Raw genomic sequence first — 25,948 nt, 5'->3', positions numbered from 1 at the left:
GTTAAAGTAATGTTATAAGAGTCCAAGCTCTTATAAATGGTGGCACAGGTGGTGATGTAATTTACATGGCATCGAGTTGGGAGGAATGAATGTGATACTGTAGGGTTTTTTTTTTTTTTAACCAATTTGTATAACCAATTCTCTGTACGGGTATCTAATAACCATTCCACTGTAACTAACGAGTATTTCAGATTGCTAATAATTTTGTTCCGTATTTTTCCAAGGTACAGTTTTTTTTTCTGTGGTTGTGCGAAGAAAGTGAAATAACAGTTCAAAGAAATACCTCACTAAGTTAGGTTAGAAAAACAGTTGCCTCAAAAGAAAAGTCTTGTTTAAAGTAAATGATACATTCAATAGTAACTTAGGTGTAGAGATGTTAGATGAGGTTCATAAATATATGAAGAATTTTGATGTGTAATAATCTGCCCAAATTTTTTTCCGCTGTTATCTTAGTTATTACTTACAGACAATGAGTATATGTTCGGGCCTTGGCACTAGAGTTTTGTGAAATGTTTTCATCATGAGAGTGCCCAGTGCTTCACTTCTGAGTTGCTAACAGAAGTCTTGCACTGTATACAAAGGTTAAATGGATGCTAACTTTGTACTTGTAATATTCTTTAGTTTATGTGTTAGGTAGGACATATATTTCATTACTTAGTATCTCGGGGTGTTTTACAGTTCCCTATATTAATATTTCTATGTGTATGCTATAAGTGTAATGTGTACTGTAATCAGGTGTTAACCCCAGATTTTCTTTAATGCAGAGTGGTTCATTATTTGGTGATACACTATATGTTATATGAACTCTAATGCCGGTATACTTTCAGAGTACTGTATTATGTATGAGGACCTCATGGTGATACGGTATATGGAAAGTGTTATACAAGTGTATGGACCAGCAATTGTGAGTACAGAAATTCGTGAAGTGTTCACGCAGTGTTGCACCATACAGAGTTTGTGAATAGCAAATACCATTGTTTGGAGTAGGTACAGTAAATGTGCCCGGAAAAAGTATATTCACCTGTGAAGCCTTTAAATAAAATTGTCTCAGGATATTCTCATGCAATATTATCATATTTTTGGGAGATTAATACTCTGAACAGTATTTTGAGCAGTTGATGCCTTGAATGTTAAGTCGTCTTGCAGAAAGTCAGTCGAGTCCCAGTCCTTGTGTCTTTGAGTGTGTACTGTGCATGATGTTGTAGCTACAGTTGGTTGTAGTTGTTAATTTTTTGTAACGCGATGGCAGATGCTAACGCGGATCAGGGGACCGTGGCAACCAAAACCGCGGGTAGCTAGCAACGGAAGTCCAAGCTCTTCGAGCTAAACTCGCTAAAGCCATGGGTAAAGGAGGAGAAAGCCAGTGGTGAGACTGGATCTTTAAGAAGCAGTGGGCTTTTAAAGTGAACCTCCTTGGGTGTTGATGTGTAGTTGATAGTGAAGTGCATAATCTGTTGGAGGTAACTTTTGATAATAAGAAGTAAAAAAAAAAAATGGAGAGAAAAAAGAAAGAATTGAGGATTTTTTTTTATTGAAAGTATTTTATAAAGGGATTGTCAATTTGCAGTAAAGACAGAAATTGGAAGATGGATTGGCAGTTATGCAATCATCTGATGGGTATCTGTTACTTCTGTAGTTTGAGTAAAGATACCAGTTGTGAGTTCTCAAGTTCTGGTTTGTAAGTCCTACGTAGGCTTGTTGTTGGTGTAGAGTTCGAGGCTTTCAGGCGAGTACCGGGCATGGAAGCATGGCGCCGATACTTCTACAGTACATGGCAAATGCCATAAGTACAGACAGTTTTTGGTTTGGTTGTGTTCTCATAAGGACGGTTTCGTTTTGCATTGGATTCTTGGGAATACCCGCTCGTTCGGAATCCCTCGAATGTTGCTGCCTCTCGCGAGTGCGACACGACTCTTTAGAATAAAGTCAAACAAATCATTCCTTCAACTTGATGGGGTCCGTTCATCTATATTCTAGCTTGAGAAATCTATGTTAAATCTCAAGGTGTCCTGTAAGCATTTGACTAATTGCTTTAAAGAAACTTTCCTGTTACCTATGAATATTAAAATTTGAGTTCTGTAAGTAAATATTTTTGGGTGTGCACTTTATCTACCAATATGAGGGAGTATTTTGTAATATGTAACATGATTTATTGTATGGTATGTTGTATCTGTAACACCATTTATTATTATTGCATGATATGTTGCATCTGTAACCCCATGTATTATTATTTTTGGTGCCATTATGTCATGATGTATGTATCCCAATATTTTTTTATGAAGGTTTGTCACATTTTATATGTATGTTAACAGATTTCCATTTCTTTTGCCCAATTCAGACCACCAGTAGGGAATTATTTTTCTATTTTTATTGGTATAATGTATGTGAATTATTTGTGTATGGTTAAGTATATTTTGTATTAATCATTTAATGTGTATGTAACTACTTACATGTTTTCTGAACGTTGCCGCATAATATGAATCTTGGGGAACGGGGGGGATTTATCATGATCGTAATGACGGCCAGCCTGTTAAAACCTAATGATTCAGATTACGCTACACATCCACAAAACCGTCTGAGTCTCCCAGTGGAAACGTCCACCATTTTCTCTGTTTCTTTGATGACGTCATACAGGTGCCGTATTTTTGTTGACCAAGTTTGTAAACTCTTTCTCCTACCGAGACCTTGTAACCCCTTTTCACTTATGAATATCAGAGACCCTGATACTCATAGTGAAATTGTTGGAAGGATGTTAACTATGGAATTAGTTAATTTACCTGAAAGGGAACATTTAGACCTGCTTCTTGGTGGATGTAGTAGGACGCTACTCGCTTAGGCTCCGCACACCGGGATTGCCATGCAGACCTTTTGTGATCAATTTAATTCTTGCCTTTGATAGCTCAGTCAGAGCATATGTGTGTGAATGAAATCGAGTTCGTAGTCTCAGTTTCAAACATCAGAGTGTACAGTAACGTAATGCAGTGAAATGGTCGAGCAAGTAGAATTTGTGACTTAGCGTGGGTGGAGGGTGCTTTTCAAACCGTTAGTACGATCACTGATCCTCACCCCGCAGGTATGTCATTCCACCCCTCAAGTTGTAACTTGCTATTTTAAGTGATTTGACCTAATTAATAGTTTGATTGTGCAAGTGTTACAGTAACGTAGCTGATGTGCTTTGAGTGAAGTATTTTTACGTCCTTAACGTCCTTTTGAAACGTTGATGTTCGTTTTCAACCGTTGGTATGCTCACCGATCCTCACCCCACAGGTCCCTGTCAGAGCCAAGGCAATGTCTGTAGCTTGGATGACGCATCCACTGTTTGGGAGGTGGATGAAGGCCATAGAATCAGTTAACTCCGTGAATCCCGAGCGTCAAGAATCCACTACCACCTATGGGCCCCATAGCTGGCCAGCCTCCCCCTAACGCTAACTGCCCACGTGGTGACACCGGATCATCAGGCCCCACAAACAACTACCAGCCCCCATCATTGGTGGAGGAGTCCATGACTCAGTAGGGCTATTTGGTGGTGTGTTATTCCACCGGAATTATCGGAATTTGTTGGAAGGTGCCACGTGGTGAGGAGACTACCATGGCTGCCGCTTGAGTATTACTCCTGATGCTGTTGAGTGTTATGTCTGGTTCTGCTTGAGCAAGCAGGTGTGGTAACTGGCGTCACTGCCATGGGTTTTAATGGTGCTAAGGTGCTGTGAGAGTTCATGTGTGTTATTGTGTATGTACACCCAGTCGGGGTGTAAGTAAATTGGGCCTTAGGGCCATAGTACAAAGCGAGTTCTTTTTTGTTCATTAATATAACGTCATTTTAATAACCATTTTGTGTTTTTAATAAACCATTGTATTTGTATGTTGGGTCTATTATTCACCTGCAGCTGTTCACCGTTATTCCTTCCTGTTACTTGATACCAAAATTACATATACCCATGGGCCTAACCCTCGAGTCACGCTACCACAGGTCAGTATTAAAGTTAAAGTAATGTTATAAGAGTCCAAGCTCTTATACCAGGTCTCTCTGCATTTCTCATTTCTTCGAGATCCGAGTTCATCCGCTAGGCACCGGTTGGACGCCACCCTCCGGGAGGCTCCACATTGTCTCACTCTTCAGTCCCTAAAACAACTTCTTCCACCAATAGGTCATTAATGGTGTATGTAAGTTCCACCATGTTTTTCACTACAACGGTACAGCAAAGTATATTTTTTTTAGCATTAAACTGTTACTTTAGTGTCTAATTATCACTACATATAACACCACCCATCATCACTACATATAACATCATCCATCATCACTACATATAACAACATCCATCATCACTACATATAACACCATCTATCATCGCTACATATAACACCACCCATCATCACTACATATAACAATATCCATCATCATTACATATAACACCATCCATCATCACTACAGATCAGTAAAGTAGTACCGAGATTCTCGTGTGGACACACACGGAAGGACGCCACCCTCCGGGAGGCTCCACATCATCTCACTGTAGTGCATTAGGGTAGACAACATTTTTGGTTTTGCCATTAGCAGCAAGTGTGTACAGATTTTTGACAGTTCCCAATCTGGAGCATCTAACATAGAACTGTCAATGAGAGAAACAAAGAAACACTTGCTATCCATGCCAAGTTTGGTCCGGGCGGCTCATTCGCTAGGCCACGGTAGGACGACACCCGCCGGGAAGCTCCACATTGTCTCACTGTTCAATTCCCAAAACTACTTCTTCCATCAATATTTCATTAACGGTGTATGTAAGTTCCACTACAACAGTACAGCAAAGTATATTTTTTTTAGCATTAAGCTGTTATTTTTTTATTGTCTAATCATCACTACATATAACACCATCCATCATCACTACATGTAACACCATCCATCATCACTACATATAACTTCATCCATCATCACTACATATAACTTCATCCATCATCACTACATGTAACACCATCCATCATCACTACATATAACACCATCCATCATCACTACATATAACACCATCCATCATCACTACATATAACATCCTCCATCATCACTACATATAACTTCATCCATCATCACTACATATAACACCATCCATCATTACTACATATAACACCACCCATCATCACTACATATAACACCACCCATCATCACTACATATAACATCATCCATCATCACTACATATAACATCACCCATCATCACTACATATAACACCCTCCATCATCACTACATATAACACCATCCATCATCACTACATATAACATCCTCCATCATCACTACACATAACATCATCCATTATCACTACATATAACATCATCCATCATCGCTACATATAACATCCTCCATCATCACTACACAACATCATCCACCATCACTACATATAACACCATCGATCATCGCTACATATAACACCACCCATCATCACTACATATAATAACATCATCACTACATATAACACCATCATCACTACATATAACACCATCCATCATCACTACATATAACACCATCCATCATCACTACAGATCGGTAAAGTAGTTTCCGAGATTTTCGTGCGGACACACACACCCTCCTCTGTATATATACACCTTGATTTGTATTACTCTCTCTAGTCTGTACTCACCCCTGAAGATGTGAATTACACGAAAGCGCTTGGGAACTTCGTGTTTTCTTCTTCCCTTGTGGTTATCAGCATATATATATATATATATATATATATATATATATATATATATATATATATATATATATATATATATATATATATATATATATGTCATAACAAAGAAACAAGGAAAAAGTAACATATTTGGATAATCTTGTCAACTAGTTTCCATTTTACTGTCAACACAATTCCAGTAGGTCACTACTATAGCGTTGACGAGGTTATCTCTACATCCACCATTCCATATGACCAAGAATACAATTATTATGTGGTACAACAATTCAGCATTGTCAGTCAGACTCACCTGTAAATATTGTTGTCAAAGGACTTGTAGTGTGTGCCAGCCCAAGTGAAGCATAAGCCTTGGCGTCTTTTCTGGGTGGTTGTGCTGGTAATGATGGTAACGTTCGTTTCCCTGACAGTTGTATTGACAGCTAAGAAACCTTAAAAAGAGAAAAGAATAATAATAATTCTACTAGACCTTTGTCAGTGATGAATAACATAATCTAAAACTTACCTTCGTGTTCATAAGATTTAATAAATACCCACTTTAAAAAAATTCACAAATGTACCAAGGTTACAAGTAAGCCGAGACAGCGCCAGGGCATTCAACGCCCGAGGCAATATGAATATTTGCTCCCCATGATCCACAGTGCTGCACCCCACACCCATAACCCTCCAAAAGTAAAATTATAATGCAATATTTTCTTAGCAAAATATTTAAACAAAAAAATAAAAATCATAACTGCAAAAATCATGATACAAGCCTGTCTGTATGATCCTAGTGTATGCATAAGAAATAAATGCTACAGCTAGGAACTCGTGAACTACATAGTCCTTGTACAAATTGTCTAATCAGATCCTTGGTATCAAATTTTAGGAGTAAGTAACTGGCTCCCTGGCCATCTATTGCGGGCAGTAGTTTGGCATCACTCACTAGAGGAAGACGTTATTTAGAGTCATCCCTGATGTGCTCCGACTTTCCTTGAGGGAGGACTTTGGATATATTCCGTTCTCCCTCGAGGGGTCTCTACTCAGATCACTCCCACATCAATCGGACGTATTAAGCAGAGCTACTCTAACATGGCCTCCGTCCTCATTTAATACTCATAGCTACAGTGATTAAGTTGTGGTGATAAATACACTTGAACTGTATATAAGATACTTTCCTAATAAATTAAAAAAGGACAGTTGGTTTTTCGCTACTAAGACCCCCATAAGCTTTTACATGGTCCAGCTCCATTAACTCGTCAAGAATCAATGGTTAAGGGCAAGAACATGTGCTTACGGCACACGGGTGATGGCGGCGCCCACTCATGGTTAAATGTTCCGGTCTTCGTGTAAATCAGGGGTCGGCAACCTTTTTATATTAGTCGGCCACTTCAGCTGGCAAATATGTATGTATGGCGGCCATTTTGGATTTTCAAATATGACCACCGGCGAAGGACTTTATCTCAATATTTCAGCTTCTAGACCATCCAGTGTCTTCCCGTTAACGGCTAAACATACATATTTAGTGGCAAAGGCAGAATCCGAGAAAAAAAGCCAACACCTCCCGACTGCAAAATTTGACCACTGCTGACTTTGTAAAGAAATTCCAAGACAGGCGATCCAGGAATACTATGTTCAAATCAATGATGAACTACCTACACCGTGTAGACACACTCGTGTTCTTTGTGGCAGCATCTCGTAATGCTGATCTGATGCTCCATATTGAAGCTGGAGATGCACTGGGCAAGCTGCTCTTTGATGGACCGGATCAAGTACAAGCAACTCTGACCCCGATACAACACCGACATGTATAACCTGAGAACCAACCACACTGAGATCTGGAGAGAACTTGGGGCAGGCAACATATCAGGCACCAATTCCTTTTGTATTCATTGGTGCAGACTAAGCATGTAAACATCTGAAGAGGGTTCAATCTCGTCTCGTTGACCTCTCCAACAACGCTAATGCAAGATAGAAATTCTTCATGGCCACACCAGAACTCTCAAGCCTGTCTAGAGAGTTCAAGAATCAGTTCGGTATGGAACATGGCAAGATCACAGAGCATCATGACCTTGGACCGAATGCAGTCAAGAAGGAGCAGACGCAGTAGACACAATCAGGGTGGCCATACTTAGTCACGGCAACCCATTTGCAACTGAAAGGGACAGGTTGCTCAATCAGATCACCCATGCCTACATCCCAGATGAGTATGTATACAATTTCGGAAATGTGTTCCTACACCTTCTGTGGTCACCCGTGTCTCCAAACGGCCAACAAGTATAACCTATAGTAAACCTATTCACCAATCACGTCCATCGTTACACGACCAATACCCATTCATTCACAAATAGTGATACTACTACTACGGCGTTGCGGTTCGGAGACACGTGTTACCAGAGGGGTGTAGGAACACATGTCCTCAACTGTACCACAAATATCGAAGATTGATGCCACTGATTAAAAGATCTGTGATAACTACGTGTCGGAACGATCAATAGGGATGTCGGCCTTTGGGAACCAGTGAAGAAAGATAGCAACAAAATGTCCATGTCTGCAAACAAGAAACCGCTGTGAAACTGCGAGACAATACTGTAGACCTAAAAAAGGCCAAGGATCTGTATTGATGACTTATGGTCCTTGCCAGATCAAAGACACATTGATCAGAAACACACCATTTGAGACTACGAGTTCATTCTGACACCAAGGGTACCGTTTGCCCCAGATAGCAGAATGCTGCAATGCACGGACAAGTCAAAGTTGATCCGCCATCTCGAGAAGTTAGGAACAGCTGAAATATCCCTGGAAGATCAACAACAGACCCACACTGTAAGCATCCAGCAGCAAGATGCAATGGACATCGAAACCATCGATTCCACATCTAGTGAAGATCCCAATCCCAGCCGGAAAATTCCAATTGTGGATGGTATAGTGATTGTGCAGAAACTGATAAAGAAGCTTGCAACAACAATGGCAGCGAAAGATCTCAGTGGCTGCTTCAATGACAGAATGATATATCTCTAATAAGAGACTGTGATGAAATCATTCTCAGGTTTGATACCTACAAGCTGAAAAGGAGACAAGGAAAGCACCCAGTCCAGTATCAAATCAAAGATGACACACACATCAAAACACATCCCCATGAGCCGCTTCCTTTCCCATGGCAAAACAAAGGCTGATCTCACCGATCACCTTGGAGCAAAAAGCATAGGATACAACAAGGACTTTGCCAAGCTGATCCTCACGTCTGCTGCAGGACAGATAGGAGAAAAGGGAACAACGATGAAGAAGCTGAAACACTGCTGGTCCAACTGGCAGTACTGGCATCACACCGAAACCCATCTGATGCACACCTGGTGTTCTTCTCTCCAGACACTTCCATGCATTCACAGGGGCAGACAACACTAGGAGCTTCTCTAGAATTGGCAAAAAAACCTGGCTGACAGCAGGTTGAATATGTCATCAAGGCTCTACGGATGCTTACAGAGGCCCCTGACGTGACTGAAAAATGCTGTCCACATTAGCTGCATTCGTGTGTGCTGCATACTCACCAAAACGCATCCAGATTGAGAGCATCCCTGAACTGCAATGGCATCTTTCTTGCAAGCACTTGTCTGAAAGTCACAGCTTTCTCGTACCCTTGGCACTCTTAAGAAAGAGATCCTGGGAGTACATGACCAGGCTAGAGTATGGGGTCAGACAAGTATCGCTCAGCAGGAGATCCTGGATCCACTTCATGGCTTCTACAAGGACACCGATGGTCAAGTGAAGCCGATGCCTACGGAGGTCCTCTCAGCCCTTAAGGCTATCACCGAGATGGTTAGATGCCAGTGCAGAGGAGATAGTTCCTCTTCCAGATGCTCTTGTAGATCAAAGGACTTAACATGAACAGATCTCTGGCTGTGCAGCACAAAGTGCAAGAATGATGAAGATTCTCGGGACACTACATTGACGAGAGTGATAATGGTGATGATTATGATTAATGTTTCACAGTAAACGATTTTGTCTAATCATACTGAGTTCTATTATGCTGATAGGCTTTCCTTTAAGGATATTTAGATGTAATTATTTAATAATGCTGACTAAGTATAAAACATTGTACTTGGTACCACTGGAGTCTTTGTCCTGATAATGTAGGTTTAGTTATTATAATCAAGACTCATGGTGGCTTAGAAGCTGAAATATTGAAAAAATGCTTTCGCTGGTGATCATTTTTGATAATCAAAGATGGCAACCATACATACTTCCGGGAAAATGGAAACATTGGTTTTCTGGTTTACAAAATGTATTGGTTTGAAAATCTCGCCAAAAAACTGAACGCCAGTCAAACTCGGAGCACAGTGAGCCGTACTAATACAATATATAGAAAACACCATACTGACACACACTCCAGTTTACAGGCATATAAAATCTGGTCACTTGTCAAACAGAATTCTTTCTCTTCCTACAAATTTCAACTGCATGAGCCCAACTTAGTGGAGTGACACCCATCTCGCTACAGGATTTCAAAACTCAACTTCAAACTTGAGCATTTTGGAACCCAGAGGCTGCATACTAAAAATGCCTCGTCAGTTTTGTACAGTAGCAGAGATACAGTACCGCAACTTACAGACGCCTTACAGTCCCGTAAATTTCTTATACTCAACATTTAATTACGGGTCCGTAAGCAGTCTGTAACTCTAGTGTTTACACTGTAAATTCACTTCGCTTTTCCGAAAGTAGATGGCAGTGCATGAGCTAGTTGGCCAATCGTCGCCAGCTAACAAAATCATCAACCAATCACAAAAGGAGAAATCAGCCGAGATCGATTCAAGTGATAGTTACTAAATTTACTTCAAGCGTCATCAGTGAAGATGGAATTATCTTTGAATAATACTTGAGGACAATGGTCACCTTAACATCACGTAACATTACCTTACCTAATCTAACCAAACTTACCTTTACCTAACTTAACCTAATATAACCTTTACCTAACCTAACCTCAATATACCTAACTTACCTAACCTAACTTTACCTAACCTTTATCAAACTTAACCTTACCTAACCTAACCTTTTCTTTTTTATAATCCATTCACAGAGATAATCAAAGGTTATAATACACAATAGTGGCATCCTAAGTTACCTTTATATATCATCAACAGATTTATAGATATGTTGGAGAAATGATTATAAAAGTTTGTTATCTCTGCAAATGTATTTTTTTTTAAAGATATTGACATTTTTCTAGAGAGCATAATTGTTTATCATGTGCATTGCGGCTTTGTTAGGTTAGGTTAGGTTAGGTTAGGTTAGGTTAGGTGACGTTAGGTTTGGTTAGGTTAGGTAGGGTCACGTTAGGTCGGATAAGGTAAGGTAAGATTAGGAAAGGTTATGTTTTGTAAGGCTAAGATACATTTCACAAATTTTGTCGCGAAAAAAAATCACTACTGAATGTATCAGATAAAAACATCTGAACAATTATTTTTCCAATTAAATGTTGCTCTACCACTGTTAATTTTAACTCCGTTTTTTATTAGGTTTGATAAACTTAGATTGTGTTAGGTATTATTTAACTCTGAGTCATGGGTACTTCCTGGATACTTGATAGAATAGCTTATTATAAGTTGGTCTTAGCAAAGGCGAAGTCTAAGTAATAATGTTCACATGACTTCGTATTTGGCTTTCATTGCTGACGGACATCTACGGCTATACCATATTAATGAGGTCTATCTGCAAGTTTACTCAGTCATAAAAAAATATTTGTATCATAATTCTTCTATTTTGGTACAAATTACTTGAAAAGTTGTAAGAAGACAAATGATGCGTCTCTTCCATTCTGTGACAAATATAAACACACTCAAGCCTCCCCTTATCGTAAAAAAAAAAGTAACTAGAAATACAAACTGTAATGTCATATTTTAGTATGTTGATGTACAAAATTTTTTCTTCATTATTCGATGATAAATCAAGTCTAACAAGCATTACAACATATATTATTAATTTTTTGTGCAATCGGGAAAAAGCGACTTCCTATATCCGGGTTGAGCATGTTACAGCGCCTAAGGAGGTGCTGTAAGTTATGGCCTCGAATACAAACTCACTTACTGAGCCCACTGACAAATATTTGTTTTGAGTATACCGATCGAAGACTGTAAGTCCAGTTACAGGGTAAACAAAGAGATACAGTCCCGTAAATATTTTTGAGTATGCGACCCGTGTACTGTCTGTCTTTTGTAACATATCTTACTATCATTACTGAGACCCAATTCTGTTGCTGAAATTCATCACTAATATTTACAGCAATACACAGTTTACTTAAGTTTAAAATAAATTCTTCAAGTGTTTTTAAAAACTCATCATGATGTTTGAACTTACTGTAGTCACACAAGGGTACGGGTGATGGGGACCAAACGCCGGTGGAATAGTCACAGCTGTAGAAGGATGTCGCAGGAAACGTAAACTCCACTTCAAGTGGGCAGGTCAACACACACCCAAACATCATACCTTCTCCAGAGCAGTTAAAGTTTCCGTTAAATTTGAGGTTCTTAGGGTCGCAGGTTGAGATGTCTGCAAGAGAATCTCTGTGAGGATCGATAATGTTGTAATTGATTTTTAAGACTTATTGGTAACAAGTCTAATTAGCAAACATCTTCAAAGCTAAAAAAAATATTAGTTACTAAAACACCAAAAAAGGAGAAAAAAATAGAGAAGCTTTATGATGTTATTAATGCGAGGTAGACAAGGGAGACCAAGTACAGTACTGTATAGCAATAGACTCACGGTAACGGCAGATGTCACCACGGTACTCTGGGGTACACTGGCACACATTGGGAACGATGCACTTGCCCTCGTTCATGCAAGGGGGGTCACATATGGCTGCAGGGAGACAGTTGGTTTAGTGGATGTAACCTTAATGTTTAAATTATGTAGACTTTTATTTACAGGCATAATCTCCAGTATAAAGTACTTGTTGATATTTATTTTTATTTATCATAGTAAACTTATCAACTCCTTGAATACTTTAACTCTTAACTGCGCACATAGCTACAAGTGAACACAAAAACAAAACATTTAACAATATCAAGTAGGTGAAGGTTCCCTTACAGGAGGAAATTTACAGTAGCAAAACATCCTGGTGCTCATGTTCCTTCACAACTGAATAATGACAATATTGTGAATAACTAATCCAGATCCTGAAAAAAAAAAAAATTATCAAATATATTGTATTACTTCCTTACAACAACTTCATCGAAACCACTTTGTTTCTTGAGGGAGGTTTTCTCGCACACAAACAACCAAAGACTGACAGATGAACAGTATTTTCAGTTTACCTCCACTACATGACTAGATGAATTAAATAGAAATGCATATACTGTTGTAGTGGACGTCTCCCCTACAACTGCTATCCGCATTCCGATGCGCCGCCGTATCCTAGCAACCAAGCGAGCGACGACAGCAGATGGTACGGTAACTTAGCAACGAAACTAGTGACAGGCGACTTTCTCGGGTTTTCCCAACATGACTCATAGAGGACTCGCGGCTGCTGGGTATATAAGCTCTGTCTCTCCATTGAGATTCATTCTGCCCATCTTCCTGAACAAGCAACACCTCCTCCAGCAAGCTCCACGCTGTCAGCATTCATTCAACCAGGAGGCCAGCAACAGGCAACATCTTCTCTAACGAAGCTCCTGCACATCTACCTCCTACAACACGCTACTCACCGAACGTCTCTACCGAGCAGCCCCTCACCACACGGCACCTCCAGCACCAGACTGTCTATCATATAACTTATATTATACAAGAAAACCACCTTAGAGTTTCCATCCATCCTGAGTGCTAGACAACGTTATAACACGAATTCCTACACTGTATATGAGAAGTTGCATAAGACAGTAACGAGTCTACACTTTTTTATAAGAAAATCGAGCCTCAAAGTTTTACAGCAAAGAGAAACGCAGAACATCGCCAATTATATTATTTTTGGATATTAACAAGGATTCTGAGATTATAGTGTAGTGGATCTCTCCATTACAATACTCCCCCTCCCCTCCCCTCCGGGCGCTGCATATATAATATATTTTATATAAGAAAACCACCACCTAGAGTTTCCATCCATCCCGAGTGCTAGACAACATAATATCACGTGACCCAACAATAGCAAGATAGCTCGTTCAAATGGGCAAACGAGTTCACGCCCCAAGGTGGCGTCGCCAAGAGGCCAGCAAGTAAAACAGTTAACACATTCAACCAATAGCGTTTTTACATGATATTGTGCTATAACACCAGATTATTCAAGAAAAACAATTTGTACAAGTCAGTAGGTTATTGATGTCCACTTTGGATATATAGGGATAACTTATCAAAGCAAAACATTGATTTTTTTGCAGCAAAATATAATTATTTGCCTACTTAAAGGAATATTATCCCTCAGGTTATTCAGTAAGAGCGATTGTGGTAGCTACAGCTTTACATCAGTTTTATACAATTTAATAGGAACAAAAATCTTTTAGAGAGTTAATCAATGCACTTTATTGCAGTTTTTTAATATGCTACAATTTTAGTAGTGACAAACAGAAAGTCACAGTATTTATAAGTGGTAACAGACTTGGCAATGGCACCATTTTTTCACATATTATATTCTGCTCGCCAGTTTATTGGTGACCAAATTTAAGAAAAAAGTACAGTACAACTTCAGAGCTACAGAGCTAACAATGAATTGCAGGAAACTTACTTTACACTTTAATTTTATCCTCTTCGCCACTGAATGACTGATCAATTCATTAGGCGTTCGAGCGATCGGTCACGTCTCTGTTACGCACTGTTGGCAAATACTGAGGATGTACTGGCTCCAAAATGAATCAAAACCTGCGCCAGTGAAAGAGCTCACACTCGATGCCGTCACAATACTCCGAAAAAGTTTTCCTCGCAATTTTCTGGACTTGAGGCTTTTTCAACCTTGAGCTGTGAGTCTGTGACCCACCCCTTGTGGGGCGGGCGTCTGCCAGCCCGTCTATAGTATAAGCTAGGCAGTTGCAGGCGCTCTAATCTCTCTGGGTAACTCAGGTGCCATAGTGCAGGCACCAGTCTGGTGGCCATCCTTTGGAAATTTTCAATCAATTAACAGTCTGTAGTATATCTCGGAGACCAGACGACGTGACAGTCCTCCAAACGGGGAAGCACCTCACTCTTGAAGAGCGATACAATCTTCTTATAAGACTTACTAGTTTAGTTGCATGATTTGCCTTCTCACAATGGCCCGAGAACTTCAGTTCGTTTTCAACATACAAACCCAGGCCTTACACTCGGTCTCTGTATTAATGAGGTTTCTTCGTCCAATTGTCGATACGTGTGAATTGCCTCCTTACTGTTAGTACGTCCCAGAACCCCCTCCCCCTACACCACCGTCTCTCACGCCCCCCTCCCCCTACACCACCGTCTCTCACGCCCCCTCCCCCTACACCACCTTCTCTCACGACCCCCTCCCCTACACACCACATCCTCTCGACCCTCCCCATACCACCTTCTCTCACGCCCCCTCCCACCACCTTTTCTCACGCCACCTCCCCTACACCACCTGTTCTCACGTCCCCCTCCCCTACACCACCTTCTATCCCCCTCCTACAAACCCTTCTCTCACGGCCCCTCCCCTACCACCTGTTCTCCGCCCCTCCCCCACACCTTCTATCACGCCCCCTCCTGCAACACCTTCTTTCACGCCCCTCCCCTACCACCATCTCTCTCCGCCTCCTACACTACCGTCTCTCCCCCCTTCCCCCTACACCTTCTCTCCCTCCCCTCCCCCTACCCACCTTTCTCACGCCCCCTCCCCTACCTTCTCTCCTCCTACACCACCTTTCACCCCCTCCCTACACACAATCTCTCGACCCCTCCCCCACACCACCTCTTCCGCCCCCCTCCTACACCCACCTTCTTCCGCCCCTCCCCTACCTTCTCTCCCCCCCCTCCCCCTACACCACCTTCTCTCCCTCCCCTACCTTCTCTCACCCCCCCTCCCCTACACCACCTTCTCTCACGACCCCCTCCCCTACACCTTCTCCCCCCCTCCCCCTACCTTCTCTCACACCCCCCCCTACACCACCTTCTCTCGACCTCCCCCTACCACCCACCCGTCTCTCCCTCCCCCCCACCTTCTCACCCCCTCCCCTACACCACCTTCTCTCCGACCCCTCCCCTACACCACCACCCTCCCACCCACCACCCCTCCCCTACCCACCACCTTCCTCCACCACCCCCTCCCCTACACCACCATCCCTCCCCTACACCACCACCTCCCCTACACACCACCCTCCCCTACACCACCTACCCTCCCCTACACCACCACCTTCCCTACCACCACCCTCCTACACCACCACCCTCCTCCCACCACCACCTCCCCTACACCACCATCCTCCCCGCCCTCAATCCTTACCACCCTCAATGCCTCCTCCCACCACTCTACCACCCTCCCCTACACCATCCTCTCCTACACCACCACCCTCCACCGCCCACCCCTCCCCTACACCACCATCCCTCCCCTACACCACCATCCCTCCCCTACACCACCATCCCCTCCCCTACACCACCATCCCCTCCCCTACACCCACCACCCCTCCCCTACACCACCACCTCCTCCACCACCACCCCCTCCCCTACACCACCATCCCTCCCTACCCATCCTCCCCTACACCACCACCCCTCCCACCACCACCCCCTCCCACCCATCCCTCCCCTACACCACCATCCCTCCCCACCCCCTCCCCTACACCACCATCCCTCCCCACCCCTCCCCTACACCACCACCCTCACCCATCCCCTCCCCTACCTGTCCCTCCCACACCCCTCCCCTACACACCACCACCTCCACCACTCCCTCCCCACACCACCTTCCCTCCCCTACACCCCATCCCTCCCCCTACACCACCACCCCCCTCCCCTACACCACCATCCCCTCCCTACCACCTCCTCCTACAATCACCTCTCCCCATACCCTTACACCCCTCCCCTACCAGCCCTCCCTACACAATCACCTCCTCCCATCCCCTTACACCTCCTCCTACACCACCCTCCCCTACAATCACCTCCTCCCATACCCTTACCCCTCCCCTACCATCCTCCTCCCCTACCCCATCACCTCCTCCCACAACCTCCTCCCCACCATCACCTCCTCCCATACCCACACCCCTCCCCTACCATCCTCCCCTCCCCCACACAATCACCTCCTCCCCATCCCTTACACCCCTCCCCTACCATCACCTCCTCCCCACCCACTCACCTCCTCCCATGCCCTTACACCTCCCCTACACCATCCTCCTCCCTACCTTCACCTCCTCCCCATGCCCTCCTACCTCCCCTACACCATCACCTCCTCCCTGCAATCACTCCCCTACACAATCACCTCCTCCCATGCCCTTCCACCTCCTCCCCTACCCACCACCTCCCCTACACCCATCCCTCCCCTACACCCACCATCCCCTCCCCTACACCACCATCCCTCCCTACACCACCTCCTCCCCTACACCACCACCCCTCCCCTACACCACCACCTCCACCATCCCTCCCCTACACCATCCCTCCCCTACACCACCATCCCCTCCCCCACCACCACCCTCCCCTACACCCACCACCCCTCCACCACCCATCCCCTCCCCTACCATCCCCTCCCCTACACCACCATCCCCTCCCCACACCATCCCTCCCCCACACCACCCCTCCCTACACCACCCCTCCCACCACCACCCATCCCTCCCCACCACCATCCCTCCCCTACCCCCTCCCCTCCACCACCCCCTCCCCACCACCCATCCCTCCCCTACACCACCATCCCTCCCCCACCACCATCCTCCCCTACACCACCACCCCTCCCCTACCATCCCCTCCCCTACACCACCATCCTCCCTACACAATCACCTCCTCCCATACCACCCCCCTCCCCTACACCACCAGCCCTCCCCTACACAATCCACCTCCTCCCATACCCTTACACCTCCTCCCCTACCACCAGCTCCTCCCTACAATCATCTCCTCCCATACCCCTTACACCCCTCCCCTACACCATCACCTCCTCCCCTACACCATCACCTCCTCCCTACAATCACCTCCTCCCCACACATCACCTCCTCCCATACCCTTACACCCCTCCCCATCACCTCCTCCCCTACACAATCACCTCCTCCCATACCCTTACACCCCTCCCCTACACCATTACCTCCTCCCATACACAATCCCCTCCTCCATACCCCACCCCTCCCCTCACCATCACCTCCTCCCATACACAATCACCTCCTCCTTGCCACCCCTCCCCTACCATCACCTCCTCCCTACACAATCACTTCACTCCCTACACAATCACCTCCTCCCATCCCCCACCTCCTCCCCTACACCACCAGCCTCCCCTACACAATCACCTCCTCCCCATACCCACTCACCCCTCCCTACACCATCCTCCTCCCACCATCACCTCCTCCCCTACACAATCACCTCCCTCCCTACAATCACCTCCTTCCCTACACAATCACCTCCTCCCTACCCTTCACCTCCCCTACACCTCCTCCCTACACCATCACCTCCTCCCCTACAATCACCTCCTCCCTACACAATCCCACTTCCCTCCCACAATCACCTCCTCCCATCCCTGACACCTTCCCTACACCATCACCTCCTCCCCTACACCATCACCTCCTCCCCTACACAATCACCTCCTCCCTACAATCACTTCCTCCCCTACACAATCACCTCCTCCCTATACCATCACCTCCTCCCCCACCATCACCTCCTCCCTCCACAATCACCTCCTCCCCTACAATCACCTCCTCCCCTACACAATCACTTCCTCCCCTACACCATCACCTCCTCCCCTACACCATCACCTCCTCCCCTACAATCACCTCCTCCCCTACCAATCACTTCCTCCCCTACACTCACCTCCTCCCCTACACCATCACCTCCTCCCCACCATCACCTCCTCCCTACACAATCACCCCTCCTCCCCTACACAATCACTTCCTCCCCTTCACAATCACCTCCTCCCCTACCATCCACTTCCTCCCCTTCCAATCACCTCCTCCCCCCACCTCCTCCCCTCACCCATCCCCCACCTCCTCCCCTACACATCACCTCCTCCCCACACAATCACCTCCTCCCCTACACAATCACTTCCTCCCTTCCCAATCACCTCCTCCCCTACACAATCACCTCCTCCTATACCATCACCTCCTCCCCACACAATCACCTCCTCCCTACACAATCACTTCCTCCCCTTCACAATCACCTCCTCCCATACACAATCACTTCCTCCCTACACCATCACCTCCTCCCCTACACAATCACCTCCTCCCTACACAATCACTTCCTCCCCTACAATCACCTCCTCCCCTACACCATCACCTCCTCCCTACTCAATCACCTCCTCCCCTACAATCACTTCCTCCCCTACACAATCACCTCCTCCCCCTACACCATCACCTCCTCCCCTACAATCACCTCCTCCCCTACAATCACTTCTCCCCTACACATCACCTCCTCCCCATACCCCTTACACCCTCCCCTACACCATCACCTCCTCCCCCATCACCTCCTCCCCTACACCATCACCTCCTCCCCTACACAATCACCTCCTCCCATCCCTTACACCTCCCCTACACCATCACCTCTCCCCTACACCATCCACCTCCTCCCCTACACAATCACCTCCTCCCTACAACCTCCCCTACAATCACCTCCTCCCATACCCCTTACACCTCCCCTACACATCACCTCCTCCCCTACACCATCACCTCCTCCCCTACACCATCACCTCCCCTCCCCTACAATCACCTCCTCCCTACACAATCCTCCTCCCCATCACCTCCTCCCCCACCATCACCTCCTCCCTACACAATCACCTCCTCCCCTACAATCACCTCCTCCCATACCCTTCACCCCTACACAATCACCTCCTCCCATACCCTTACACCTCCCTACACAATCACCTCCTCCCCTACACAATCACCTCCCCTACACATCCCACCTCCTCCCTACACCACTCCTCCCTCCCTACACAATCACTTCCTCCCCCTACACCATCACCTCCTCCCTACACCTCACCTCCTCCCTACACAATCACCTCCTCCCATACCCTTACACCCCTCCCCACACCATCACCTCATCCCCTACACCCACCTCCTTCCACCATCCTCCTCCCTACACAATCACCTCCTCCCATACCCTTACATCCTCCCCTACACCATCACCTCCTCCTACAGCAACACCCCTCCCCTCCCCACCAGCACCTCATCCCCTACCTCTCCCCCATCCCCTCCTCCCCTACCCCATCACCTCCTCCCCTACACAATCACCTCCTCCCCATACCCTTACACCCTCCCCTACACATCACCTCCTCCCCCATCACCTCCTCCCATACCCACCTCCCCCATCACCTCCTCCCTACAATCCTCCTCCCATACCCTCCCACACCCCTCCCCCATCACCTCATCCCTACACCCTTACCTCCCCTGCAACCTCCTCCCTACCCTACATCCCTCCCCACACCATCACCTCCTCCCACCCCCCCATCACCTCCTCCCCATAATCACCTCCTCCCATACCCTACACCTCCCCTACACCATCCTCCCCTACAATCACCTCCTCCCATACCCACACCCCTCCCCTACCCATCACCTCCTCCCCCACAATCACCTCCTCCCTTTCCCTCACACCTCCCCTACACCATCACCTCATCCCCCACCACACCTCCCCTACACAATCACCTCCTCCCCACCCCATCCCCTCTCCTGCACCCCCTCCACCCCTGTCCCCCAGGGGCACACAGGCAGCAGGCTGGAGTCCCCATATCAGTGGTAAGGCAGTTTATGGTAGGGCAGCAGCCACAAGTAACTACTTGCTGCCCCGCCCCTCATGTTACACTTCCCCTCATATGTTTCCCCCCCCTCCTCTCTCACCTTACTCCTGCTCTTCCTCACCCTTTCTTCCTCCTTGTTGTCGTAGTTGATAGTTGTTTTATGTCACTCCTTCATTATAGCTGTGCACTATAGTGCCTTCAACTCCCCAAGACACACACACATCATCCCATTAGTACTATAACATATGAGTCTCCCTCCACACTGTGTGTTATGTACCCATCTTCAATGAAACAAGAGTGAAAACCCCTCAACAGTCCCCCACAGTACCTGGCTCCAATCCACGTGTGTAATATCATCACACAGGACCTGGTCTTCACATTACCGGCCTCCAACGCTTTTTACCAAGATAAAGCAATCATATTTCATCCCTAACGACGTCATTTGATAGTGTCCGGCACAATTCAATTTTACGCAAATAATGAACACGTATCGCCAGCCATTTAAATATCACATATTTGCCAAGTACTCAATGTTTTGGCAATATTTCCATATTTACAGATCGCCTGAAATATACAATAGTTCATAAACTTCTACTTCATATATAAAAATGTCATCCTTTGTTTCGCTGACAAAAGTGCTGCATCCTTGTCTACATAAAACATCCCCAACGTCTGCACAGTCGCTCGCTTAATCGTTATTGACTTTTCAGAAACCGGCGAGGTACCTCTTAGCATCAGCTCAAAGTGCTCTGACAATATCCACTCAAAACTCTTTTTACTACGAAAGAGAACTGCATTAAATTTGGTATTCTTCCCCATCAGCCTTGAATAAATGTCAAATACCTTTAGTTTGCATAATGAGCATGTCCAAATTTATCTGAAGTGTGAAAAAAAAACCCACGCTTTATGCAAGTTAAGTTTGAATATAATAGCCCCTCTCCTCCAGAAATAAATTTAACCCCGCACCCATTCCATCATACTCCAACCATCTACCTCACCTAAGACACATTCACTCATCTCTATTTTTCATCATTAGTTTTGGTCTGAACACACCCTTCAATATCCTGTTGTTTACTCTAAAATGCCAATATCATGACAAACAGTGAACAAAGACGTCAGTCAGTTTTACAAATTAAAGCTTTGGTTAGCACTGTAGTACAGGGCAGCTGCTGGGCAGGGCCGAGCAGAGGTGATTACCAACATGATTCCCAGTAAATCACATTATCAGTAACTATAATGAACAACATAACAGAGTACGTACTGTCCCCAAATTCTCCTTCACATAAATCACTGCATTTCCAATCTTTTTCAACCTGTCAGTCTGAACAATTTTCTTTAACAAAAATGTCAATCACGACAATTGAGCAGCACGACACGCTATGTAACACCAGGCAGTGTCGAAGTACACACGCACACACACACACAAACATTACTGATTTTTTTTTCGTTAATATCCCCACTGCATTTTTCTCCTACCTATTGACATGTGGTGGTGACAGAGTGTCATCAATAATCTATCTACTTTCCTTCTCTCATCTGCCTTTATTGCCATATATGTTTGCATTTACTAATAAACAAGTGTTAACTCAGTTCAATTCTTCATCAGTAACTAAGTACTTCACCAACAGTACCAGTACAACGATACATTAGTCATGTATAAAATTTCACGTAATTGCCTATTAATATAAAACAACCAAAGTAAAAATCATACAGTAAAACCACTGTCATATATCCTTATGTGATATAAAAATAACTTTCTTATCTGCATTTTGCCCTCCAAGAAACACCTTCGACTCCACGTAATGTATCTACATACCTGCTGATTTTTGTGGTATATACTGTATAAAAGTAAAATATTTGTCATCAAAAGCCATCACATGTGTCCAACAAATAACTCCTTTAAACAAACCATCCATATTTATAGTGTGAGTAGGTAAAATACTGGGCCAAACGGTAACACATTGACCCGACCACAGAGTGTCAGCAATTTAGTACAGCAGCAGAGGTGAAGCCGCCAGCTCTTGCAAAACCCAGGCCATTATTTCTGATATCACTATTTTGGTAAAAAACAACGTCCATGGCGAGAATAAACAACTTCGATAAAACTAATCGGTGTCGCAAAATATACATACCTCCTAATCTTAATAAACAATGTTTGAAATGAAAGCCACCCATCTCAACTAACATAGTAAGCGACTCACTTTAGAAATAGATAAACCTGGTAACAAATAATTTTTACAATCAGAACTGTTTCCAGCATATAACAAAACACAGAGTAATAATATACTACATTTAGTTCTGTCAAGAAAACCTCATTATATGTCGGTAGAACATGCTTTAACACGATCAGAAATAAATTCCGATTAAAATTTCACAGGCAACGTGAGGTCACATTTCAGAAGAGCAAAACTTTGATGGTTTGAAGGCAGCTGAGAAAGGTATCACGCTTGGGGGTGAACACATGACCTCACATGGTGACCTCTTACAATGTACCCACAGAGGCAACCTCACCTTACCGGACAGTAACAATCTGGGTTGCAGATTCCAAACAATTTAAATAATCAGTTACTTAACCACAAAACCAAGAACATACCATACAAACTCAGATAAAAAACAATGACCCTAAATGAATAATAATTATTTGATATTATTGGACAAAGAAAGGCTATAGGTAAGAGAATAAATCGTGGTAAAGTCTGCACTCGAGAATTATTATAAGGTATTGGCCGGTGGGGTTAAGACCGAATAAGAAAGCAAAGAGAATAATAAACTGAGATAGCAAGAGAAGGAAAACCACAAAAGGTTCCCCTCCCAAATATCAAACTAAAACAGAATTAGCCAATACAGCATGACATACCAGCGAGCTAACAATAACGACAGAAATGAACAATAACTCTGAATAAATATTTTTCAGCAATTTTCACCACCAAAATTTAAACATAATACCCATTCCACTTACTCTATACAGAATAGTAGAAAATAAATCGAGAATAGTAGTGACTAGTAGAATGTTGGTAACAAATAAACAAATAAAACTAAGTCACCAAGTCCAAATAAGATATTTGCCAAGTATTAAAAGGAATGTAAGGAAAAACCTTAGTATGCCCTTAGCAAAGTTGTTTCAACATGTCGCCAAAAGCAGGTGTGGTACCAGAATCTGGAGGATGGCAGATATCCAATACCGATTTTTGAAAGGAAGGTAAGGTCTTATCCTCTAACTTCTACCATTCAATCAGTCTGTTGTGTTGCCAAGGCATATTGCACGACTTAATCATTTCCATCTCAAAGTACACCTGAAGCACAGAATTTGCTCAGCCAATTTACAACAGCTTCTGGCAAACGTCATGTCTGCTAATCTGTAACATTCTTTTCATCTGTTTTCCGTCAGTGAGCAGCTTTTTATTGCTGTGTATATATCGCTTTATAGCCTTCAAGTCCCCCACAGCTTCATAAAAAAGTAAGCTCACTGCTTAAGAGACTACATGAGCCAAGGCGTTTTGGGGCAGCTTAGTAGTAACATGCTGCTTTTCATCCCATTGAAGTAACACACTGAATTTGAAGTTTCCCCAGGCTCAGTACTTAGACCATTATTATTTTATTATATACACCAGCAACATAGGCTGTCATGAGCAGCAACATTAATGGGGTGAGGGCCAGCAAATGGGCGTGTAATTAAATCTCCGGATGACTCCTGCGAAACTACAGGAAGATCTGGCCTAAATTTTTCCAGCGAATAGCGATAAAAAAATGGCAGGTAAATTCAATGTGAACCAAATGTAAGTACACAGTATAAAAATGCTGGCTGAAAGCCAGATGAATGAACAACATTATTTGTTACATCCGACTGCGAAAAATTTAGGAAATGTAATGTGAAATGCCGTAGTAAGCAATATTATACTCCAACAAAACTAATAAATGCAGAGTTTCCTACAAAAAGTGATGTGGTACAAAATTACTTAAAAGTCATCTTAAGCTTATATCTTGAGCTTGTGAGCCAGCAATTAAGAGCAGTTCAATTCTGGTCACCGTATTACAGATTGAATATAAAATCCTGAAAAAAATTCGAGAGAAATGACAAAATTAATCCCAAGCATTAAGAACCTTGAGTACAAGGCAGGTTACTTCATTTGCACTCACGTAAGTGAGAACGTGTAATCCCAAGGTATATAAATAAATCAGAGCTGAACAAAGAACATTACAAAAATGTTAGCTTATCCAATCAGGGAAAACTTTCAGTATATGGTTTTAGGTGAACTCATTGGGTTAGGAGCAAGAAATAGGTAGCTTACTAGTTTGAAATAAGTAGTGAACGAGTGAAACAAGAATTTTCCAAATATCATCATTAACTCCGAATACACTGGAATGACTTCAAACATAGGTTAGATGGACATATGAACAATAGAGATTTGGTGTTAAATGGGAACTTCCAATATAGGCCAATAGGCCCCACTGCAATTTCCTCCCATTCTTATGCTTCTTATATTTCTTATAGTATTTCATCTCTGCTTACGAGCAGCTACCTTTATTTTGTATAACTTTACACTTTGTGTACCCCTGGTGAAATTCAACTGGTACAAGGTGAACATGACATCAGAATAACAAAAGTAACTACTGTACACACCCACGAATACGCCATACAACAGGCAGAAATGAAATTACCATATGTATATTACGCTGCACTCTTCTTTATCAAATATTAACTGAAAAAAAAGATAGATATTTCCAACAGACAAATAAACAAAACTTATTTCATCGATTGCTGTACAAAGAGCAGGAATTCACGGTGTACCAGTGGAGAGATGCGTGACTAACACATGCTCCACCAGAACCAACAGTATCATGATCACCAAACTCCGCCATCACTGGCATATCACTCACCAAGCTGAGACCCCAAGCCCAAGTACACACACACACACACACACACACACACACATACGCTTAGCAAAACACACATACTGCTCAGCCCTAAGGCACAGCCCACAACAAGTCCCAATAAACAGTTACACAGATACTTGTGGGGCCAAATTCTTCCAGGGTTTTGTAGAGATAAAACGTAAAATATATAATGTACAGTACCAACACGTTCATGTTTGGAGAAAGTTTATATCGATAAATATTGGGTTGGTGGGGTCCTCGAACGTTCTTGAGGGCTGAGAGACACGTGACCACTATACCTGACAGCCACCACCATCAAGCCAACACCCAGAGTCAGGTGACTGTAGCTGCTTGACAGTGTCTCTCATCTTGTGTCACACAGTATAGCCCAATATTTCTGTGTGTGTGTGTGTGTGTGTGTGTGTGTGTGTGTGTGTGTGTGTGTGTCTGCGTGTGCTCATATATATGCAAAATATGAACATGTGTATGTAAGTATTGTTCACCAGAGTGTAAGTACAGGGCTATCAGTACGTGCAGACCATTCCACGGTCTATACTGTCACTTTTAACGTCCAGATTAGGGTAGAAAATAGCAATGCGTATTTC

The 25,948-nt window shown here is 44.0% G+C and overlaps 1 protein-coding gene across 1 annotated transcript in view; it reads right to left on the bottom strand.

Annotated features, from left to right (window-relative positions):
* Positions 1–25,948, bottom strand: part of LOC121859372 (hemocytin-like) — a gene marked incomplete at its 5' end in the record, with an annotated part of 457,920 nt that overhangs the window by 415,459 nt on the left and 16,513 nt on the right. Inside the window, 3 exon segments of the mRNA XM_042356148.1 lie at positions 5,970–6,108; positions 12,008–12,199; positions 12,413–12,508. Of these exon segments, the coding sequence (XP_042212082.1) occupies positions 5,970–6,108; positions 12,008–12,199; positions 12,413–12,508 (427 nt within the window).

This window comes from Homarus americanus, unplaced genomic scaffold (assembly GCF_018991925.1).
Source record: "Homarus americanus isolate GMGI-L3 unplaced genomic scaffold, GMGI_Hamer_2.0 scaffold7626, whole genome shotgun sequence".
Lineage (NCBI taxonomy): Eukaryota > Metazoa > Arthropoda > Malacostraca > Decapoda > Nephropidae > Homarus > Homarus americanus.
This window is presented reverse-complemented; position numbering and strand designations above follow the sequence as displayed.